The sequence below is a fragment of the Coregonus lavaretus genome (genome assembly GCF_964263955.1).
Source record: "Coregonus lavaretus genome assembly, chromosome: 17".
Taxonomy (NCBI): domain Eukaryota; kingdom Metazoa; phylum Chordata; class Actinopteri; order Salmoniformes; family Salmonidae; genus Coregonus; species Coregonus lavaretus.
This window is the reverse complement of record NC_140004.1, coordinates 9,665,072-9,690,018: the sequence shown is the minus strand read 5'-3', so window position 1 is coordinate 9,690,018 and position 24,947 is coordinate 9,665,072. Positions and strand designations below refer to the sequence as shown.

The 24,947-nt window shown below is 41.9% G+C and overlaps 1 protein-coding gene across 1 annotated transcript in view; it reads right to left on the bottom strand.

The window, feature by feature from the left end:
• LOC311145081 (mediator of RNA polymerase II transcription subunit 27-like) overlaps positions 1-24,947 on the bottom strand; it is a 114,846-nt gene that overhangs the window by 48,255 nt on the left and 41,644 nt on the right. Inside the window, exon 3 of the mRNA XM_084181259.1 lies at positions 5,276-5,406. Coding sequence (XP_084037385.1) covers positions 5,276-5,406 — 131 coding nt within the window. The remainder of the gene's footprint in view (positions 1-5,275; positions 5,407-24,947) is intronic.

Below are 24,947 nucleotides of genomic sequence, written 5' to 3'. Positions count from 1 at the left end.
AGCTTGTCATTCTGTGTGAGCACTAACAGACTCTGGGACAGTTGTGGGCCGATAGATCCCAAATTCATACAACCACTGCACATGCAGTTGAAGTCGGAAGTTTACATACACTTAGGTTGGAGTCATTAAAACTAGTTTTTCACACAAATGTCTTGTTAACAAACTATAGTTTTGGCAAGTTGGTTAGGACATCTACTTTGTGCATGACAAGTCATTTTTCCAACAATTGTTTACAGACAGATTATTTCACTTATAATTCACTGTATCACAATTCCAGTGGGTCAGAAGTTTACATACACTAAGTTGACTGTGCCTTTAAACAGCTTGGAAAATTCCAGAAAATGATGTCATGGCTTTAGAAGCTTCTGATAGGCTAATTGACATCATTTGAGTCAATTGGAGGTGTACCTGTGGATGTATTTCAAGGCCTACCTTCAAACTCAGTGCCTCTTTGCTTGACATCAAAAGAAATCAGCCAAGACCTCAGAAAAAAAATTCTGGTTCATCCTTGGGAGCAATTTCCAAACGCCTGAAGGTACCACGTTCATCTGTACAAACAATAGTACGCAAGTATAAACATCATGGGACCACGCAGCCGTCATACCGCTCAGGAAGGAGACGCATTCTGTCTCCTAGAGATGAACGTACTTTGGTGTGAAAAGTGCAAATCAATCCCAGAACAACAGCAAAGGACCTTGTGAAGATGCTGGAGGAAACAGGTACAAAAGTATCTATATCCACAGTAAAACAAGTCCTATATCGACAAAACCTGAAAGGCCGCTCAGCAAGGAAGAAGCCACTGCTCCAAAACCGCCATTAAAACGCCAGACTACGGTCTGCAACTTCACATGGGGACAAAGATCTTACTTTTTGGAGAAATGTCCTCTGGTCTGATGAAACAAAAATAGAACTGTTTGGCCATAATGACCATCGTTATGTTTGGAGGAAAAGGGGGGATGCTTGCAAGCCGAATAACACCATACCAACCGTAAAGCACGGGGGTGGCAGCAGCATACTGTGGGGGTGCTTTGCTACAGGAGGGACTGGTGCACTTCACAAAATAGATGGCATCATGAGGAAGGAAAATTATGTGGATATATTGAAGCAACATCTCAAGACATCAGTCAGGAAGTTAAAGCTTGGTTGGAAATGGGTCTTCCAAATGAACAATGACCCCAAGAATACTTCCAAAGTTGTGGCAAAATGGCTTAAGGACAACAAAGTCAAGGTATTGGAGTGGCCACCACAAAGCCCTGACCTCAATCCTATAGAACATTTGTGGGCAGAACTGAAAATGCGTGTACGAGCAAGGAGGCCTACAAACCTGACTCAGTTACACCCGCTCTGTCAGGAGGAATGGGCCAAAATTCACCCAACTTATCATGGGAAGCTTGTGGAAGGGTACCCAAAACATTTGACCCAAGTTAAACAATTTAAAGGCAATGCTACCAAATACTAATTGAGTGTATGTAAATTTCTGACCAACTGGGAATGTGATGAAAGAAATAAAAGCTGAAATAAATCATTCTGTCTACTATTATTCTGACATTTCACATTCTTAAAATAAAGTGGTGATCCTAACTTTTTACTAGGATTAAATGTCAGGAATTGTGACAAACTGAGTTTAAATGTATTTGGCTAAGGTGTATGTAAACTTCCGACTTCAACTGTATACACTACCAGTCAAAAGTTTGGACACACCTACTCATTCAAGGGATTTTCTTTATTTTTACATTGTAGAATAATAGTGAAGATATCAAAACTATGAAAGAACACATATGGAATCATGTAGTAACCAAATAAGTGTTAAACAAATCAAAATATATTTTATATTTGAGACTCTTCAAATAGCCACCCTTTGCCTTGATGACAGCTTTGCACACTCTTGGCATTAAGTTTACGGTTAAATGGTTTCAGAATGATGTCTGCCTCCGCTCAGATTGCAATGTGGGTGATGTTGCGGTGCTCAACAGGCACTGGCCTTTCTCCCCTATCCGAACGAACAGTGCCTCAAGCATGTTGACAGAATCAAGCATTTAGCCGTTAATATTAATGAATTATCCTACATTATATTTGTCAAACATATACAGTATATGTAATTAAAAGTGTCATTAAAGTTTGGCTATATTTTCTGGTGCCTCCCTCATGTCAGCATCGGTGTGGACATGAGATGCTGTACCCTATCACCTACACTTTGACATATAGGCAAATGATTTATGTACATTTACATGCACATATTTTTCTTAACAGAATACCTCGTGTTTTTCAGTTTTCAAATCCATTTAATTGGCTGTTTTGGTTAATGGCCTTGGTGCCCTAGCAGATGGCCCTGGCAGATTGGGCACCTCTTGAAGGCCAAATGGCCTTGCCCCTAAAATCACAAATTCCAGGCTTGCTCCTAACAGATCTGCTTAGCCTCTCTGCTGATGGGAATGGGCAGGCCCAAGCTGACAACGCCACTTTGAATCGATGCTCCAAGGACAAAGGCCTGTGTCCCCGGAGTGACGAACTGATCATTGTTGGCCAACAGACGACACGCCCAGCATGAGTCACACCAAAGTGACCTTGCACGGCGCAAAGTTTCCTGGTGACTTTCCAGAAGCACAGGTAATATCACCATATTATTATAGTGGTACCCTCCCAGAGCAAGAAGGAATCTTATATCAGTTAGCTGGATTAGCTAGCAAACTTAGTGGTTAGTTCCACTTTAAGCATCAATTTGTCTTGTCTTTTACCTTTAACAAAAGAGAGCACAATTGCTCTAATTTGGTCACTGCGTCTCTGGATAAACAGAGCAGCAGCTCAAAGAGATACATGATTAAACTAAATGCGTTAACCACTTAGGACAATAATAATCCAGATAGGGGGGCTAGCTGTCTAAGGGAGGTCGGCTTATGCATGACAGGAGTAAATCAATACGTGCCAGTTCAGCTGATTCCAAATAGCATGACTCCATTTAGAGCAGGGGTCTTCCCCATGGACCCCCTCCCTGGCAAACCGGCCACCCATGGACCCCCATCATAAGTTAGCAAAAAATGTTTTTCCACATGTCTTATCATCAGGTGAATGGCAAGGAGAAGTAATAAATTTTTTTCAATATTTAGACCTCCCCACATTATAATTGGAAGAGGAAGTATAAACTCTAACATAGCTTATTAGCTAGAAAGGTAACTCTAAACACATTTTCATTAAGAGGAGCTGTTTAGCTGGTTTAACAAAGGTTAGCCATGTGTTTGCAAAAACGTATGTCCAAGTCAAGAAAGCTTACCAGCAGCACTTGCAACACTAGTAGCCTAGTCACAGGTGCTTTTTCAAAGCCTATGTCAGATACTCCAGTGAGTGTAAGCGGCTCCAATGAGTGTAATTTGTGTGATATTAGGAGATGAGAAATAAAATTGACATCATTAGAAAGATATTCTCCTCTTTTCTACTGTAGGTATGTAATTCCCCCAATATGTATTCTGTTGTTGCTAGCGATATTCCTAATTGATAGTGTTCTGACCGTTAACTGTTTGGGCAAATTCAGACTAATCGAATATTGCCACTTCACTTAAGATTCGCAGAGCTACGCATCCCATGGCTTAGGAGGTCCCCCCACCAAACACACGCACAACCAAACATTGATTGATTGATTGGACACAGCTTGTTTCAATTAAATAACATTTCCTAGGATTTTCTACCGGCAGCAAACCAAGCGGATTATGCTGGAAATACCGGTAAAAGCACAGTGCCTCAAAAAGTGCCCCAAAACTCCTGGCCCTTTTCATACTGTATGTGTCTGTAAAACAAAAACAAAAATCATACAAAAGCCACATCCCATCAATTTCTTAGCATGAGGCCTGCTAGTTAGCAGTCCGATGTCTTCTATAATCTGTTAATCTCTTCAGCATCCAGTCTTAGATCATAACTCCTGCATAACAAACACTTCCTGTGACTAGTGTCGGACTAATAGGGTATCAGATTGTATAACCTGGTATCTCCATACTTTGACCAGGATCGTTTTCAAGGCTGACAAAGCAGATTCGACTTGAACAATCAAACATGCCAATCTCTAATGGCCTGCCATTGATCTACTCTCCAACAGAAATGTGTCTACTCAGGACTTGACTACTTAGTAGCTAAAGTGTCTGCATAAACTCAATATCATATCATCTACATTCATTTACTACCACAACATTTCTTTGTTATACCATATTTACACTGTGCACTTTCTGGGGCATTTCTGTACATATAGAAGAACGCAGGGCGAAAACAGCTGGCAATGCAGGAGGGTGGATGCAAAACAACTTAAAAAGCCACCTCGCATGAAGGTTGTGCTGCATAATTCATGCGTTGGCTGCTCCTTTTAGAAACGGCAAATTCATCAGGACAATGACGTTTGACAGAGGAGCCGCTGGTTGGCTTCACCTTGCTCCGCTCTTCACCCGCTCTCTTCCTGAGCTGTACGGAGCCATTAGAGTTCCCCAAAGCCCAGAGTCACCCCTGCACAACGCAGGAAACCGGCCAGTGAGAAGCTGCTCCAGGAAGATTTACAGTGACAGCCGTGCCTTCACTGTTCCCCACTATTGATATTTCCCTTTACATCCAGAGTGCAGACACTTTACTGAGCGATGCCGGCCCTCCCTCTCATGCCAAAAACGTATAAAATGCCAGACGGGAAATATGGGGGAAAATGTCACCCGAACCCAGTGAATATGAGATTCTGTGAGGATCTTTCTTTTGTTGACAAGGGGTGTGAGGGTGAACAGAAAAGTGCACCAGGTGCCATTTCCACACATTCTGCAAACCTCATCTACCCGAAGGACTTTAAGTTATAGAAAACTCACACAATAACTTGCACTGTAATAACATTATGAAAGCAGTAGCCCATGTCTATCAAAAGGCACACTGACAAACATTTATGAAAAAAGGTGGGACATTTCAAAGACCAGGGCACAATGCCACACTGATCAAGGACTATACATAAGAGCCCAACACACAATGGATTCCTGTTTTTGTAGCAGCTATGCCAGGTGGGGACCACTCTCTTCTCTTTCCTTCAACCACTCTTTCATCTTCCATTGGGGATGCCATCCCTCAGTCCATCCATCCAGACTTCCTGCATGCCCTTCCCCCACTCTCATCACTCTCCTATCAAAGCAAGAGGTCTACGGCCCAAGAGGTCCAAGAAAACAAAATAAGACAATGCACCATTGTATTACCGTCATGTGATCCTCGGGACTATGACAACACTAAACTGAAGAAAAACAACAGGAGGAAGAGGAGCTGTACTCACTGTGGTGGCAGAACCAGGGTACTGGGCTGGACTTTGGGTCTTCTCTTGGCAGATGCCCCCATTTGGTTAGCTGAGCGCTTGAGTGACTGCTGGTTGAGAAGACTGGATGCCAAGCCAGCATGGTATTGTAACTAAATGGGGAGAGAAAATAACAGAAAATAATAAAAACATGCCATGTTTTAATACAATAACTAGGCCTAAAAGGAAACATTAGGCATTAGTGAAGACAGTATCTCATTGGCTGAAATCAAACCCACAACTCTGTGGTGTTGCAAACCCCATGCTCTGACCCACAGAGCCATTGGAACCACGTGGTAGGCTGTGTCTACTGTGTGCAGCCTATTAGTGGTGAGGAGGACAGGACAATTCAGATGACACTATCACTATTACAGGGTGGAGATCATCCTGCGCAGCCAGGCAGCTCTAAACCATATCACATCAAGCATACATGGAGAATACCCCGCAGCTGACCAAGTCTGGGTCTGTTTTGTCACTAAACCTTGAGACACTTAAAACACAGCTCCAAAGCCAACTATGTGACAGTAATGTTAGTCATCAGATGAAAGTTAATAAAGGTGGAAATCTGACCTTGAGTTAACTGACACTACCAGAAACACCATGTATTATAATTTGTCCTCTGTTCTAGCCTCGAGCAGCCCACACAAAATCGTAAAATTCACAAGAAAACATTACTGGCATCAGAGTAGAGAAAAAAAAAGCCATCATCAAGTTTAATTGAGACATTGTAGCCGACTGTTTTCCCAAAGCTAAATCGCAAGCCTGACAACAATCTGCTCAATTAAAAGGAGAAATATTTGGATTTGTAGCCCAACTATATCCTCCACTCCTGCCCACTATACCACCCCCTCTCCTCCTGTCCTCCTGTCGTTCGTTTGGGAGCGATGCATGGCAAGTAAAGCAGCTCTCACTTTGATGTGGAAGCAGCAGAAGCCTGTCGGCAGCTCTGCTCCCCGTCTGATGAAACGTCGTGAAAGAGATGGAAACTATGCAGAATACACAGGTGTTTCAATCAGCATCAGTCATACAGCCCAATGACTGGTATCAAATGTGACAAAAAAGCCTAAAGGGACCAGAAATCCCTCTATTTGATATTCAAATATAAAAAACTCAACTGTGACAATTTGATCAATAAGTAGATGTAATATCTGGATTAATAAAACTGGCAATATACATGCATAATAAACACATTACTAATTTGGTAAGAATTTAGTATAATGTATTAGCATAATGTTATAAGCATCAATAATAATATTGTATTAGTCAACTTCTAACAGGTTGAAAATAGTGGATATGATAAAGGCTAATTTATGCTTATGACAAGTTTTAATGTATCCTGCATCATTATGCAGTATAACAGTATTGCCATAACGTGTTACCAAAAAAGGAGAGTAAGAAACCAAATCAACAACTAGAGGACAACCTAGCACCATTCCCTAGGTTCTTCTTTGGTCACTTCTTTGTGGATTTGACACAGCGCTCATGCACAGACAGAGCACTTAAATTGGGGCTCACATAATCCCGCAGCTCATTAATTGCTATTAAAACATTCCTCCTCTTGAACTAATTAGTCAAGATGTGCGGCTACAGAGCGCTGTTCACTAGGCGAGAGGCGGACTACACAGTGCTCCAATAGCTCCATTTGGCTGACCGAAGCAGCTGTGCTAACAGGGATTTATTTTAATTGACCAAGCCTCCCCTTCGTGGCTAATGAGGCTAGTTTGTTAGGCCTGGATCGTGAAGCAGCCCAGTGCTGCTGGACTGGTGCCCAGGGAAGCCCAACCTGAATACTAAACACACTGGATATAAATAAACTAAATAAAACAACACAGCTGCAGAGCAGATCCTGTTGGTTTAGCCAATGTGTCCGATGGTGGTAGTAGCTCAGTGTTTCCCTACGTGCATTTAGCAGCAGTGTACCGCAGCTGCTGAAACGTGGCCACCACCGCAAAAAAACGAAAATAATCATATAAACTCAGCAAAAAAAGAAACGTCCCTTTTTCAGGACCCTGTCGTTCAAAGATAATTTGTAAAAATCCAAATAACTTTGCAGATCCTCATTGTAAAGGGTTTAAACACTGTTTCCCATGCTTGTTCAATGAACCATAAACAATTAATGAACATGCACCTGTGGAACGGTCGCTAAGACACTAACAGCTTACAGACGGTAGGCAATTAAGGTCAGTTATGAAAACTTAGGACACTAAAGAGGCCTTTCTACTGACTCTGGAAAACACCAAAAGAAAGATGCCCAGGGTCCCTGCTCATCTGCGTGAACGTGCCTTAGGCATGCTGCAAGGAGGCATGAGGACTGCAGATGTGGCCAGGGCAATAAATTGCAATGTCCGTACTGTGAGACGACTAAGACAGCACTAAAGGGAGACAGGACGGACAGCTAATCGTCCTCGCAGTGGCAGACCACGTGTAACAACACCTGCACAAGATCGGTACATCCGAACATCACACCTGCGGGACATGTACAGGATGGCAACAACAACTGCCTGAGTTACACCAGGAACGCACAATCCCCCATCAGTGCTCAGACTGTCCGCAATAGGCTGAGAGAGGCTGGACTGAGGGCTTGTAAGCCTGTTGTAAGGCAGGTCCTCACCATACATCACCGGCAACAATGTCGCCTATGGGCACAAACCCACCGTCGCTGGACCAGACAGGACTGGCAAAAAGTGCACTTCACTGACAAGTCGCAGTTTTGTCTCACCAGGGGTGATGGTCAGATTCGTGTTTATCGTCGAAGGAATGAGCATTAAACCGAGGCCTGTACTCTGGAGCGGGATCGATTTGGAGGTGGAGGGTCTGTCATGGTCTGGGGCGGTGTGTCAGAGCATCATCGGACTGAGGTTGTTGTCATTGCAGGCAATCTCAACGCTGTGCATTACAGGGAAGACATCCTCCTCCCTCATGTGGTACCCTTCCTGCAGGCTCATCCTGACATGACCCTCCAGCATGACAATGCCACCAGCCATACTGCTCGTTCTGTGTGTGATTTCCTGCAAGACAGGAATGTCAGTGTTCTGCCATGACCAGCGAAGAGCCCGGATCTCAATCCCATTGAGCACGTCTGGGACCTGTTGGATCGGAGGGTGAGGGCTAGGGCCATTCCCCCCAGAAATGTCTGGGAACTTGCAGGTGCCTTGGTGGAAGAGTGGGGTAACATCTCACAGCAAGAACTGGCAAATCTGGTGCAGTCCATGAGGAGGAGATGCACTGCAGTACATAATGCAGCTGGTGGCCACACCAGATACTGACTGTTACTTTTGATTTTTACCCCCCCTTTGTTCAGGGACACATTATTCAATTTCTGTTAGTCACATGTCTGTGGAACTTGTTCAGTTTATGTCTCAGTTGTTGAATCTTGTTATGTTCATACAAATATTTACACGTTAAGTTCGCTGAAAATAAACACAGTTGGCAGTGAGAGGACGTGTCTTTATTTTGCTGAGTTTACATGGCCGCAGGAATATGTTTTGGGTTAGGGGTGCTGTCTACTAACAAAGGAGTAATAAAGTCCTAGCTCAGTGAAGAGGCGACTCCGGGATGCCGACCTTCTAGGCAGAGTTGCAAAGAAAAAGCCATATCTCAGACTGCCCATCTTAATCTTTTATTTTTATTGGCCAGTCTGAGAAATGGCTTTAACAATGTCTACACTGTATTTCTGATCAATTTGATGTTATTTTAATGGACAAAAAAATTGCTTTTCTTTCAAGAAAACAAGGACATTTCTAAGTGACCCCACACTTTTGAACGGTAGTGTATATATATTCATATATATATAAATAATATGATATACTATACTACCGGTCAAACGTTTTAGAACACCTACTCATTCAAGGGTTTTTCTTTATTTGTACTATTTTCTGCATTGTAGAATAATAGTGAAGACATCAAAACTATGAAAAACACATATGGAATCATGTAGTAACAAAAGGAGTGTTAAACACACAGTCCCCTCTGAACAGTTGATGTTGAGATGTGTCTGTGACTTGAACTCTGTGGGCTGCAATTTCTGAGGCTGGTAACTCTAATGAACTTATCCTCTGCAGCAGAGGTAACTCTGGGTCTTCCATTCCTGTGGCGGTCCTCATGAGAGCCAGTTTCATCATAGCACTTGATGGTTTCTGCGACTGCACTTGAAGAAACTTTCAAAGTTCTTGAAATGTTCCGTATTGACTGACCTTCATGTCTTAAAGTAATGACGGACTGTCGTTTCTCTTTGCTTATTTGAGCTGTTCTTGCCATTATATGGACTTGGTCTTTTACCAAATAGGTCTATCTTCTGTATATATAATAAAGAAAAACCCTTGAATGAGTAGGTGTGTCCAAACTTTTCACTGGTAGTGTATATAAACACACACACTGAACAAAAATATAAATGCAACATTCAACAATTTCAAAGATTTTACTGAGTTACAGTTCATATAAGGAAATCAGTCAATTTAAATAAATTCATTAGGTCCTAACCTACGGATATCACATGACTGGGCAGGGGTGCAGCCATGTGTAGGCCCACCCACTTGGCAGCCAGGCTCACCCACTGGGGAGCCAGGCTCAGCCAATCAGAATGAGTTTGACCACAAAAGGGCTTCATTACAGACAGAAATACTCCTCAGCACCGCCCCGACCCCCCCTCAGACGATCCTACAGGTGAAAAAGCCAGATGTGGAGGTCCTGGGCTGGTGTGGTTACACGTGGTCTGCGGTTGTGAGGCCGGTTGGAAGTACTGCCAAATTCTCTAAAACGACGCTGGTAGAGAAAATAACATTACATTCTCTGGCAACAGCTCTGGTAGACATTCCTGCAGTCAGCATGCTAATTTCACGCTCCCTCAAAACTTGAGACATCTGTGGCATTGTGTTGTGTGACAAGACTGCACATTTTAGAGTGGCCTTTTATTGTCCCCACCACAAGGTGCAGCTGTGTAATGATTATGCTGTTTAAATCAACTTCTTGATATGCCGCATCTGTCAGGTGGATGGATTATCTTGGCAAAGGAGAAATGCTCACTAACAGGGATGTAAATACATTTGTGCACAACATTTGAGAGAAATATGCTTTTTGTGCATATTGAACATATCTGGGACCTTTTATTTCACCTCATGAAAGCAATACTATTGTCGCATTAATATTTTTGTTCAGTATATACAGTGAGGGAAAAAAGTATTTGACCCCCTGCTGATTTTGTACGTTTTCCCACTGACAAATAAATTATCAGTCTCTAATTTTAATGGTAGGTTTATCTGAACAGTGAGAGACAGAATAACAACAAACAAATCCAGAAAAATGCATGTAAAAAATCATATACATTTATTTGCATTTTAATGAGGGAAATATGTATTTGACCCCCTCTCAATCAGAAAGATTTCTGGCTCCCAGGTGTCTTTTATACAGGTAACGAGCTGAGATTAGGAGCACACTCTTAAAGGGAGTGCTCCTAATCTCAGTTTGTTACCTGTATAAAAAACACCTGTCCATAGAAGCAATCAATCAATCAGATTCCAAACTCTCCACCATGGCCAAGACCAAAGAGCTCTCCAAGGATGTCAGGGACAAGATTGTAGACCTACACAAGGCTGGAATGGGCTACAAGACCATCGCCAAGCAGCTTGGTGAGAAGGTGACAACAGTTGGTGCGATTATTCGCAAATGGAAGAAACACAAATAACTGTCAATCTTCCTCAGCCTGGGGCTCCATGCAAGATCTTACCTCGTGGAGTTGCAATGATCATGAGAACGGTGAGGAATCAGCCCAGAACTACACGGGAGGATCTTGTCAATGATCTCAAGGCAGCTGGGACCATAGTCACCAAGAAAACAATTGGTAACACACTACGCCGTGAAGGACTGATATCCTGCAGTGCCCGCAATGTCCCCCTGCTCAAGAAAGCACATACAGTGGGGGAAAAAAGTATTTAGTCAGCCACCAATTGTGCAAGTTCTCCCACTTAAAAAGATGAGAGAGGCCTGTAATTTTCATCATAGGTACACGTCAACTATGACAGACAAAATAAGAAAAAAAAATCCTGAAAATCACATTGTAGGATTTTTAATGAATTTATTTGCAAATTATGGTGGAAAATAAGTATTTGGTCACCTACAAACAAGCAAGATTTCTGGCTCTCACAGACCTGTAACTTCTTCTTTAAGAGGCTCCTCTGTCCTCCACTCGTTACCTGTATTAATGGCACCTGTTTGAACTTGTTATCAGTATAAAAGACACCTGTCCACAACCTCAAACAGTCACACTCCAAACTCCACTATGGCCAAGACCAAAGAGCTGTCAAAGGACACCAGAAACAAAATTGTAGACCTGCACCAGGCTGGGAAGACTGAATCTGCAATAGGTAAGCAGCTTGATTTGAAGAAATCAACTGTGGGAGCAATTATTAGGAAATGGAAGACATACAAGACCATTGATAATCTCCCTCGATCTGGGGCTCCACGCAAGATCTCTCCCCGTGGGGTCAAAATGATCATAGTTGACGTGTACCTATGATGAAAATTACAGGCCTCTCTCATCTTTTTAAGTGGGAGAACTTGCACAATTGGTGGCTGACTAAATACTTTTTCCCCCCACTGTATACATGCCCGTCTGAAGTTTGCCAATGAACATCTGAATGATTTAGAGGAGAACTGGGTGAAAGTGTTGTGGTCAGAGTAGACCAAAATGGAGCTCTTTGGCATCAACTCAACTCGCCGTGTTTGGAGGAGGAGGAATGCTGCCTATGACCCCAAGAACACCATCCCCACCGTCAAACACGGAGGTGGAAACATTATGCTTTGGGGGTGTTTTTCTGCTAAGGGGACAGGACAACTTCACCACATCAAAGGGACGATGGACGGGGCCATGTACCGTCAAATCTTGGGTGAGAACCTCCTTCCCTCAGCCAGGGCATTGAAAATGGGTCGTGGATGGGTATTCCAGCATGACAATGACCCAAAACACACGGCCAAGGCAACAAAGGAGTGGCTCAAGAAGAAGCACATTAAGGTCCTGAAGTGGCCTAGCCAGTCTCCAGACCTTAATCCCATAGAAAATCTGTGGAGGGAGCTGAATGTTCGAGTTGCCAAACATCAGCCTCAAAACCTTAATGACTTGGAGAAGATCAGCAAAGAGGAGTGGGACAAAATCCTTCCTGAGATGTGTGCAAACCTGGTGGCCAACTACAAGAAACGTCTGACCTCTGTGATTGCCAACAAGGGTTTTGCCACCAAGTACTAAGTCATGTTTTGCAGAGGGGTCAAATACTTATTTCCCTCATTAAAATGCAAATCAATTTATAACATTTTTTACATGCGTTTTTCTGGATTTTGTTGTTGTTATTCTGTCTCTCACTGTTCAAATAAACCTACCATTAAAATTATAGACTGATCATTTCTTTGTCAGTGGGCAAACATACAAAATCAGCAGGGTTCAAATATTTTTTTCCCTCAATGTATATAAATATTATTTTGTAATTAAAAAAATAATAATTTGGGGGGGGGGGGGGGGGTAATTTTCAGGATGGTAAAATATTTTCAGTGTAAACTTAAACCAGATAAACTATTTAGAAAAGGTAATGGAGCAATATATATTTTTGCATTTGTGCATTCAAATTGCAATCGATAAAATGCAATTGTGTTTATTGTCCGTAGCTTATGCCTACCCACAATGGGGCACTCTGTTCACAACGTTGACATCAGCAAACCGCTCGTCTGCCATCTGCCCGGTACAGTTGAAACCGGGATTCATCTGTGAAGAGCACACTTCTCCAGAGTGCCGGTGGCCATCGAAGGTGAGCATTTGTAATGTTCATGCTGTTTAATCAGCTTCTTGATATGCCACACCTGTCAGGTCGATGGATTATCTTGGCAAAGGACAAATGCTCACTAACAGGGTTGTAAACAAATATGTGCACAAAATTTGAACAAAATAAGCTTTTTGTGCATATGGAAAATTTCTGGGATCTTTTATTTCAGCTCATGAAACATGGGACCAACACTTTACATGTTGCGTTTATATTTTACATCTGTAAAATATTCTCTCTTTCCCATGGCAAAATGTGTAGAATTGCAGGAAATTTGCTTTAAAAGAGCAAACTTTTGTCTCTGCGGCCTAGAGGGCCTCTAAAAACTACCCAACCTCCCCTCGGCAGCAAATTAATTCTTAGTGGTTTTAATGGGCATTCTCCCTTCTGATTGTTTTGTACTCAACCAAAATAGGACACAACTGACAGTGAAGTAGTCCAATTTGTAGAACTTGTATTTTATTTAGCACTGTATCAAAATACCTTTATAGACGGTATTGTAAAAATCCTCCTTAAAATATGATATATCGCCCAGCTTTAAGAGGGGCAATACTGAAGACCGATTATTTATATTGATTGTAAAACAAAATGTTGTTACATGCAGCTCGTCTGAAAATAGTTGACTTGAGTTCAATTTAAATCGTAGCCTTCTCAATGTAATGGTTCATACAACTCATTATTGCTTCTGGATTTTGCCATTCACTTGGTTTTCTTCGTCACAGGACAGTGACAGGAAACAAGCAGAAGTATGATGATACGGTATGAATACAGTCAGATAAATCAAGCATGCTTTGTGTCTTTCATACAGCTGACATTGGAAATGTCCTTGGTTGGTAGCTTCCAAGAGGCAGCGACAAGGGAACAGTGAAGGGAGAGGAGATGCAGAGGACAACATGCACTGAGAGAGAGTTGGGGGAGCCGAGTGATAGACAGGCAATTGTACTGCAGTCATAGGTTTAATTCATCTTTCAATATCAGCCACAGAGTTTCAGGTTGAAGGCTTTTATCTGGGACCTGCTTCTCATAAATCAGGGTTACGGGAAATGCAAATAACATCAATCATATTCCTCACAGGAAACTAATTTGGGTTTAAACAAGTTTCTACTGGCTGTGATTGAACAAGGAGATGCAGCGGTATGACAGTGCAGCCCTGTTTTAATAAGAGTCTAACTGCCAATGACCGCTGCCAGAAAGGCTGTGAACACATTTTCCTGTTTTTTTTAATCATGCAATTTTTGTACTAATAAAAACAGAACTGGAACCTCTTACTTACAGCATAGAGGAATTTTTAACAAAGGTAGCACTTGGTTCTCAGAAACAACAGCCGTGCAAATTGGTGAGGCAACAGGCATCGGCTAATGCAACTGACAAAGTGTGCTGTGAAAGATGAAATATTCTTGCTAAAAGAAGATAGTCTGAAAATCATCATATCCACAGGTTCAATGCAACTTGTAGGCTAGTTGTAGAAGTAAAACACATTTCAAATAATAAAAGAAATCCAAGATGAAAAGGTCCGTCTGAAAGTATCAGACATGAACAGTTACAGGTGAATGTGTGGTATTCAGAAAACAAATATTAGGAATCTGTTATCAAAGGTCCCCTGCCATCCTAACATTTTTAAATAAGGAATTAGCAGGCGAAAGCAAACACAGGCGACTTGTTCTCTTCTAAGCTTTACAGTCCCTTGTCTGAGAACTAATAAGGGATCCAAGCCAGCAAAGTTCGAACATCAAACATCTTTTCTCTGAGCAGCATATTTTCCAAAGGTCGCTGCTTTTTAAAGTTGATTCCCCCTCCCCCCTCGCAGTCCAGCTCTTTCAAACTGACCAGCCTATTAGTTGTGCCTTTTGCAGCAATCTGCAGACATATACTCCATCATTACCAGCAGGGCAGAGCCGTGGTGTGTGGAGGCAAGCTTTCTGCTCTCTGATCCCGCCATTCGTCTGTCTTGACAGCCTTGTTCAACAGATGATTAAGACTTACAACCTGCTGGTGGAATATCGGGATTGTGCAGAGAATAAAACAATCAGACTAGTTCACAGAGAAAGATACTGATATTGGTAATGACATTAGGAGAGAAATATGCTGTACACATGGCCAGTCATTACACAAGGCTTTTTACCCCCAGCAAGTGAGGTTTAAAAAAAAACCACACTATTACTGCATTCTAGCATTGAATTCTAAAGCATAAAACTATATATTGAATTGAATTTCAATACAGCAGTACAGAAAAGCAAGATGTGAACCTTCTCACTAATTGAATTAAATGCAAGTGAATGGAGTAATTAAAGTCTAGAGAGGGATTTTTTTTTGATCGATAACATCAATGTGTAATTTGCTATCGGACCAATTTACAGAAAGGTAGGACTAAGAGGTCAACACACCGAGAAATCTGACTGCCAATAGGTACTTAGCACTGTAGAAGGCCGTTCCTTCTCTTGCTACAACAAAAGATGTACCGACCAGGTACAGATTAACCTTTCTACTTGTAGAATCACAATGCTCGGCAGTGGCCAACAGCTTGACTTTGAGCCAATCAGAGAGCACAAACCTCCACATGGGGGAACCGACAGGAGTGACAAGAAAAAGGGAAAAAATAGGTCACTTTTTCCCTTTTAATCAGAATTGTTCTAACTAAAACAATAAAGCTGCATAATACATATTTACATCTAGCTATGGAGTTGTGCTTGAAGAAGGATTTTTTTGTTAGGTTTGATAAATGTGCACTAGCTCATTAGTTAGCTAACGTTAATTTAGCGAGCTAACAAGGCAGTCACACACACTTCATATGAAACTAATGGGGTGATAAGTGCAGCACAATGCACACAAAACTAAATGCATTACCAAGCTATTTATCTAGATGAAGAAATAATGTAATTCACTCTCCATTATCCCATACTGCCAATGACAGTTCTCTTGATAGCTAACGTTTGCATCACCATTTGCCAGTAGCACAACATAGCTACCTAGCTCCTCCAATGACTCTCTGCAGCTAGCAGGCAGCTGCTTCATTAAAACATGAATCCATTGTGATTTAATTATAATGTTGCTAGCTACGCTGGTTATCTAGTTGTGGACATCTGGCTAGCATTAACAAGGGCTTACTACAAATTCTAGCTAGCTAGCTAGCTAGCTAGCAGCAACATTAGTGCAGCATACTAGCTAGTTAGCTAACAATAGCTATCTACAGCAGGCACAAGCTAAACAAGCTACTGCCACCTTGTGGTCTGGAGTATTTTGACTGTTGGATCAGTGATGGATCTGTGCTATGTGAACAACAAAAAGTTAACTGCCGACACTCAGAGTTGCTAAGTACCTCTCCGCAGTCAGTATCCTTCGTGTGTCTGAGCCCTAATTGTGGCTCCTCAATCTCTGAACTCATTAGCTGTATGGGTTTTTAATTTTTAAGAGGGGAACGTAGGACTGCCGCTGGCAATGTGACCTTGTGGAGGCAAACAGGGCTGGGAGGGTTGAGGGGAAATGTAGCAATGCAGTCTGCAGGATACAGCTTAGCACTATACATCAGTAGCCTAGCCACATCAATGGATTTCAGCTATTTCAAACTCAGGATGAACAATAAGTCATTTTACTCCTTCAACGGCAACTGGTTGAGATACTCGGGGTAAATGTTTTTTGTGCACAAATGAACACGTACGAATAGAGCAACAAATATAAAAAATTTAAAGAAATGTGGTTGGGGTATTTAGTCTTAAGTAGGGCTGGGTGATATTACAACAACATCGTAATATGACAGACGATGGTTTAGCCCAGCGGGGGGGGGGGGGGGGGGGGGGGGTCTGGAAGAAAACTAACACATTTCCATTGTTAAGTGTAATTCCCATTTAATTTAGCATCTGACCCTAGTGATGGTTCTGTACTGATGCTGCTCATTTCATGGCAAAGTTAGCAAATAACAAATAATAGATACAAATGATATACTTAGTCATGATATACTTCTGCCAGGTAAGACTACTTTGCAGTTAAAATTGAATTGAGAAAGTTATGGAAAGTATTTCTGTCAACCCACAAGACGGTTATCACATCAACTGGCTACTAGTGATGGGCATTCCGAGTATTTTCTGTGAGCCAGATCAATTGGCCCCGTTCACCTAAAAGAGGCGTTAATTTGGCTCCCAAATGGCTATTTTTTCAGTAATGCTGAGAAATTGACTTAAAACCATGAAATTTCTAATTTAAAGCCGAAAGCATTCCCTACCAATATGTCAGATTGTGAAATGTGAGTCCAAATACATTTTTATCTGACCAAAATATTAGAGATGGCCTAAAAAATAAAAAAATAATATTACTCAGAATGAGGCTCTCTCCCCACTATATTGCTCTTGCACTGAGGAATTACCATCTTCAGATAATGTTTTTATCATTTATCTGCAGATAATCGATGTCTGGAGCTCAAAAAGCAATAGTAACAGTATACAAATAAAGGAGCCAAATGAACGGCTCTTTCACATATGCGATTCGGTTCCCGACGTTCACCAAAAAGTGCCATTCAAAATGAGCTGTTCATTCACGAACGACCAATCACTACTGGCTACACACGGAGTGATAGACAAATGCTCGCACCACACAGACCGAAAGGGGCAATATTGCTGGAAATTCATTGGCAGATATTGCGTTAGGTTAGGCTTTTTAAGCCAATAGTGGCTAACCAGGGGCGGGATAATGTCAATGTTGGGTGGGAGCTTGCGGTGTCTGATACTGGCAAAATCTGTTTTATGACAGTTTCATAATAATAATAATAATAATAATAATAATAATAATAATAATATGCCATTTAGCAGACGCTTTTATCCAAAGCGACTTACAGTCATGTGTGCATACATTTTTACGTATGGGTGGTCCCGGGGATCGAACCCACTACCCTGGCGTTACAAGCGCCATGCTCTACCAATTAAGCTACAGAGGACCAGTTTAGGGTGGAACACGTGAAAATTGCATGTACTTTCAGAATTGTTTGGCGAGCTACTCATAGGTGGTCTGATGTCTACTGGTAGCTCGTGCTCGACCTGTTGGAGACCCCTGGTTTAGCCTATTTGAACTTGACTGGGGCCGCGCAGTAAAAAAACGGTATTCACGCAGCACACAGCAGGGAAGCACAGAGCACACAAGTGACATTCAGAGTAATTTGCCTATTCCAGGGGTCTCCAACAAGTCGATCACAAGCTACCAGTAGCTCGCAGCCCACCTATGAGTAGCCCGCCAAACAACTCTGAAAGTACATGCAATTTTCACGTGTTCCACTGCAAAACGTCATAAATAAATCTCGCAAGTATCAGAAACCGCAAGCTCCCAGCTACAATCTAATCAACGCAATATTGACATTATCTCATCCCTGGTTAGCCACTATTGGCTTAAAAAGCCAAACCTAACACAATATCTGTCAATTAATTTCCAGCAATATTGCCCGTCTGTCTGTGTGTGTGTGGTGCGCGCGTTTGTATATCACTCCGTGTGTAGTCAGCTGATGTGATAACTGTCTTGTGGGTTGACAGAAATACACTGCTCAAAAAAATAAAGGGAACACTTAAACAACACAATGTAACTCCAAGTCAATCACACTTCTGTGAAATCAAACTGTCCACTTAGGAAGCAACACTGATTGACAATACATTTCACATGCTGTTGTGCAAATGGAATAGACAACAGGTGGAAATTATAGGCAATTAGCAAGACACCCCCAATAAAGGACTGGTTTTGCAGGTGGTGACCACAGACCACTTCTCAGTTCCTATGCTTCCTGGCTGATGTTTTGGTCACTTTTGAATGCTGGCGGTGCTTTCACTCTAGTGGTAGCATGAGACGGACTCTACAACCCACACAAGTGGCTCAGGTAGTGCAGCTCATCCAGGATGGCACATCAATGCGAGCTGTGGCAAGAAGGTTTGCTGTGTCTGTCAGCGTAGTGTCCAGAGCATGGAGGCGCTACCAGGAGACAGGCCAGTACATCAGGAGACGTGGAGGAGGCCGTAGGAGGGCAACAACCCAGCAGCAGGACTGCTACCTCCACCTTTGTGCAAGGAGGAGCAGGAGGAGCACTGCCAGAGCCCTGCAAAATGTCCTCCAGCAGGCCACAAATGTGCATGTGTCTGCTCAAACGGTCAGAAACAGACTCCATGAGGGTGGTGTTAGGGCCCGACGTCCACAGGTGGGGGTTGTGCTTACAGCCCAACACCGTGCAGGACGTTTGGCATTTGCCAGAGAACACCAAGGATTGGCAAATTCGCCACTGGCGCCCTGTGCTCTTCACAGATGAAAGCAGGTTCACACAGACGTGACAGAGTCTGGAGACGCCGTGGAGAACGTTCTGCTGCCTGCAACATCCTCCAGCATGACCGGTTTGGCGGTGGGTCAGTCATGGTGTGGGGTGGCATTTCTTTGGGGGGCCGCACAGCCCTCCATGTGCTCGCCAGAGGTAGCCTGACTGCCATTAGGTACCGAGATGAGATCCTCAGACCCCTTGTGAGACCATATGCTGGTGCGGTTGGCCCTGGGTTCCTCCTAATGCAAGACAATGCTAGACCTCATGTGGCTGGAGTGTGTCAGCAGTTCCTGCAAGAGGAAGGCATTGATGCTATGGACTGGCCCGCCCGTTCCCCAGACCTGAATCCAATTGAGCACATCTGGGACATCATGTCTCGCTCCATCCACCAACGCCACGTTGCACCACAGACTGTCCAGGAGTTGGCGGATGCTTTAGTCCAGGTCTGGGAGGAGATCCCTCAGGAGACCATCCGCCACCTCATCAGGAGCATGCCCAGGCGTTGTAGGGAGGTCATACAGGCACGTGGAGGCCACACACACTACTGAGCCTCATTTTGACTTGTTTTAAGGACATTACATCAAAGTTGGATCAGCCTGTAGTGTGGTTTTCCACTTTAATTTTGAGGGTGACTCCAAATCCAGACCTCCATGGGTTGATACATTTGATTTCCATTGATAATTTCTGTGTGATTTTGTTGTCAGCACATTCAACTATGTAAAGAAAAAAGTTTTTAATAAGATTATTTCATTCATTCATCTAGGATGTGTTATTTTAGTGTTCCCTTTATTTTTTTGAGCAGTGTACATTCCCCAATACCTTCTCAATTAAATGTTAACTGCAAAGTAGGCTTACCTGGCAGAAGTACTGTATAATCATCAGTAAGTACAGTGCATTCGGAAAGTATTCAGACCCCTTTACTTTTTCCACATTTTGTTACGTTACAGCATTATTTAAAATGGATTAAATCAAATCAAATCCTCAATCTACACACAACACCGCATAATGACAAAGCAAAAACAGGTTTTTAGAAATGCTAGCAAATGTATTAACAATAGAAAATAGAAATACCTTATTTACATAAGTATTCAAACCCTTTGCCATGAGACTCGAAAATTGAGCACAGGTGCATCCTGTTTCCATTGATGTTTCTACAACCTGATTGGAGTCCACCTGTGGTAAATTCAATTGATTGGACATGATTTGGAAAGGCACAAACCTGTCTATATAAGGTCCCACAGTTGACAGTGCATGTCAGAGCAAAAACCAAGCCATGAGGTCGAAGGAATTGTCCTAACAACAGGACAACCACCCTAAGCACACAGCCAAGACAACGCAGGAGTGGCTTCAGGACAAGTCTCTGAATGTTCTTGAGGGGCCCAGCCAGAACCCAGACTTGAACCCAATCGAATATCTCTGGAGACCTGAAAATAGCTGTGCAGCGATGTTCCCCATCCAACCTGACAGAGCTTGAGAGGATCTGCAGAGAAGAATGGGAGAAACTCCCCAAAAACAGGTGTGCCAAGCTTGTAGCGTCATACCCAAGAAGACTTGAGGCTGTAATCGCTGCCAAAGGTGCTTCAACAAAGTACTGACTAAAGGGTCTGAATACTTGCGTAAATGTAATATTTCAGTTTTGAATTTTTTATACATTTGCAAAAAAGTTTTTGCTTTGTCATTATGGGGTATTGTGTGTAGATTGATGAGGGAAAAACAATGTAATCCATTTTAGAATAAGGCTGTAACGTAACAAAATGTGGAAAAAGCCATTTAGCTTTAGTCATTTAGCAGACGCTCTTATCCAGAGCGACTTACAGGAGCAATTAGGGTTAAGTGCCTTGCTCAAGGGATTTTTCACCTAGTCTGCTCGGGGATTAGAACCAGCGACCTCTCGGTTACTGGCACAACGCTCTAAACCACTAAGCTACCTGAATGTACTGTATATCATCAGTAAGTACATAATCTATTATTTGTTGTTTGCAAACTTCGCCATGAAATGGGCAGCAGCAGTACAGAACCATCGCTAGACCGGCACATTAGATGGCACAATTAAAGGGGAATTACACCCAAAATCAAAATATGATAGTTTTCTTCTACCTAAAAAACAAATATGTGATTTAAGCATTGACCTGGACTCAGAACATGTAATTGTGTTATTTCTCTACGAACAATTGTACATTTGAGAGTGAAAAACAAAACCAATCTAAAACCAGGAAAAATAAAACTGAAAAAACATAATTCGGTTAAATATAAAACAGAATTTTTTGGGGGGGAAATCACAGATTATATAGGGCCCCCTTACAGTTGTTTATTAACCATTATTTTATCAGGTATATTGACAGAAAACAGTGCACTACTTTCTCTTGTAGACTAAGGACCCGGGGAAGAGTTGCAGGGGAGAGGAGAAGAATGTGCCTACTTGAAAGCTAGAAAAAAAATGAGTAGCTCTCATACTAGAAAAGATAGGAGACCCCTGGCCTATTCCCATTTAATATGTTATATAGTGAGGAAGGCCAGACAGAGTGGAGATTTCCACCAAAGCAAAGCAAAATGTCCAGTCAGAATTATTTTTTATCTCTCTCTCAGTCAGATGCCTAAACCACTCCTTAACTACTGTATCTTGTGTCTAGCCGTTTAAAAAAACGTAGCTTTTATTCACTTCTTTCTCCATTTGTAAGCTATGAATATGACTGAAGGCTACGCTTCTTCATTTTATGCATGACTTTCTCCCGATCAAACAATTAATGTAACAGAGTTCAGTCTCAAAAAGTTATTTGAAAGCCTAAAAATGTAAGGTATACAGGGGAATAATTATGAGAGGGAACAAACAATATCAATAGCCTATAGAAAAATCTAATGAAAAGTTGAATCAAGTTTAGGCTTATTAAAAAAATAAATGACCCATGCGGGCCGGGAAAATCCCTTCATTCGAGGGTGAAAACCAAGTGACAAAATAACCTATACTCCTACTAGGCCTATCATAAAAGCTTTAAGACAAGTTAAAGTTATAAACAGTAGCTTTTTCCCAAAAATGTTCCTGAGGATGTGGCTTTCAAAAATAAAGTCTATAGCCTAAGCCTAGACTATTCGCAATCACAGCTTTATGAGAGATAGAACAAACAATTGTATTTATTTTCTATTATTTTATGAGACAAATAAAACAATTATTATCCAGTTCTGAAAATGGTAGACTGCTTATGTCCAGCCCATGATGTAGGCCTACAACCTAGCTCACTACGGCAAGACAGCCCGTTCCTCATCAGACAGTCATTGCTCCATCATGAGCACACCACACAGACAGACACAGACACCCCATTCAAACCTGTTCGGCTCTTCCACCAGAAAGGAATATTAGAAAAGATTTGCCATTGCCTGCACAGGCTTTCAACCATATTATCTTTCATCATGATTCATCCAGTTGCATTCGATTTCACGCTATAGCCAAACTGTCATTTTAGCAGATTTTTTTTTTGTTGGTATTATTTAAAAAAAAAGATATACAACTAATTTGGGGGGTGGCTTATAGGGGCGATAGCATCGTATATCACAATGTTTTATGGGTACCAAATCACGATAGGAAAAAGGTTGACATCACCCAACCCTAGTCTTAAGTTTGTTTTCTGTAAATTGTGTCTGTAAGTCGGCCTAAGCAATTGGCTCATTACAATATGAAAAAGACAATCCTCTCAGGATAACAAATTATTGCAAACCATCTGAGCTCTACATAATCAGTCTTCCTAAAGCTGTTGTACATAATCACTGGAAATGTAATTGTTGGCACTGATCGACACGGTCGGTTAACAAAACAAAACAACAGATAGCTGGAGACCAAATGTTTTGCCATCTGTCTGATTAATACAGTATGCATAACCATGAGGGGACAGATATCATTAGCAAGATTTTTATCCCATTGGATTCTGATGACGTGAATTAAGAGTTAAGAGTTATCCATTAAGAAATCCCCCCTCTGCCCGAAATATACATTTTCCTCAATATTCTCTACCTACAGCATACACATCTCAACTTGAAAGCAAACTATGAGATTTGTGACCTGATCATCTTTTCTAGTTGATACTTTACTGTATATTTTCCACTTTGGCAATGCTGATGGTGTATCGTTTTGCATATAGGCTCTTTACAGAGACAACCCTAATCTCTTGTGACAGACTTTTTATAAAAATGTTAACATTATTCAGTAACACTTTCTGAATCTGATAGGGGAAAAGTATCTGGTGAAGAAGAGCAGTGTCACTGATTCTTTTGACAAAGCATGATTTACCGTGGTGCATGTCAAATGTAAAAAAAAAAAAAATGTGTCACTGATTCTTCTGACGAATCAAGGTAGTGCTTGAAGTGGAGGGAGACGGGAATATTCTCCGGAATGTTGTAGTGGTTCTGCTGTTTCCGCTAGTTCAGCAGGCAATTATGATTTAGCAGTCAATACTTATGTAGTTAACAAACCAATATAATATCTTCCCTGGAATGTAGCCTATGGTCCTGGACACTAAAAAGTCTTAGTCACAAGCATTTAGATTTTTTTTTTAATGATGTATCAGTGTAGGAAAGTGTGCATTTTCAGACAGAGACACACTGAGGTCAGAGGAGTTGGCTAATATACAATTCACCTTGCTTAAGCCAAAAAATTACTTGACAAGGCAAAAAAGCTACCAAGCGTGTTACATGGTCACCTTTCATTAGAGCAATTTGAATACATACAGTGAGGGAAAAAAGTATTTGATCCATTTACATTACATTTACATTTTCGTCATTTAGCAGACGCTCTTATCCAGAGCGACTTACAAATTGGTGCATTCACCTTATGATAGCCAGTGGGACAATCACTGATCCCCTGCTGATTTTATACGTTTGCCCACTGACAAAGAAATTATCAGTCTATAATTTTAATGGTAGGTTTATTTGAACAGTGAGAGACAGAATAAAAACAAAGAAATCCAGAAAAAGGCATGTCAAAAAAGTTATAAATTGATTTGCATTTTAATGAGGGAAATAAGTATTTGACCCCCTCTCAATCAGAAAGATTTCTGGCTCCCAGGTGTCTTTTATACAGGTAACGAGCTGATATTAGGAGCACACTCTTAAAGGGAGTACTCCTAATCTCAGCTTGTTACCTGTATAAAAGACACCTGTCCACAGAAGCAATCAATCAATCAGATTCCAAACTCTCCACCATGGCCAAGACCAAAGAGCTCTCCAAGGATGTCAGGGACAAGATTGTAGACCTACACAAGGCTGGAATGGGCTACAAGACCATCGCCAAGCAGCTTGGTGAGAAGGTGACAACAGTTGGTGCGATTATTCGCAAATGGAAGAAACACAATGAACTGTCAATCTCCCTCGGCCTGGGGCTCCATGCAAGAGCTCACCTCGTGGAGTTGCAATGATCATGAGAACGGTGAGGAATCAGCCCAGAACTACACAGGAGGATCTTGTCAATGATCTCAAGGCAGCTGGGACCATAGTCACCAAGAAAACAATTGGTAACACACTACGCCGTGAAGGACTGAAATCCTGCAGCGCCCGCAAGGTCCCCCTGCTCAAGAAAGCACATATACAT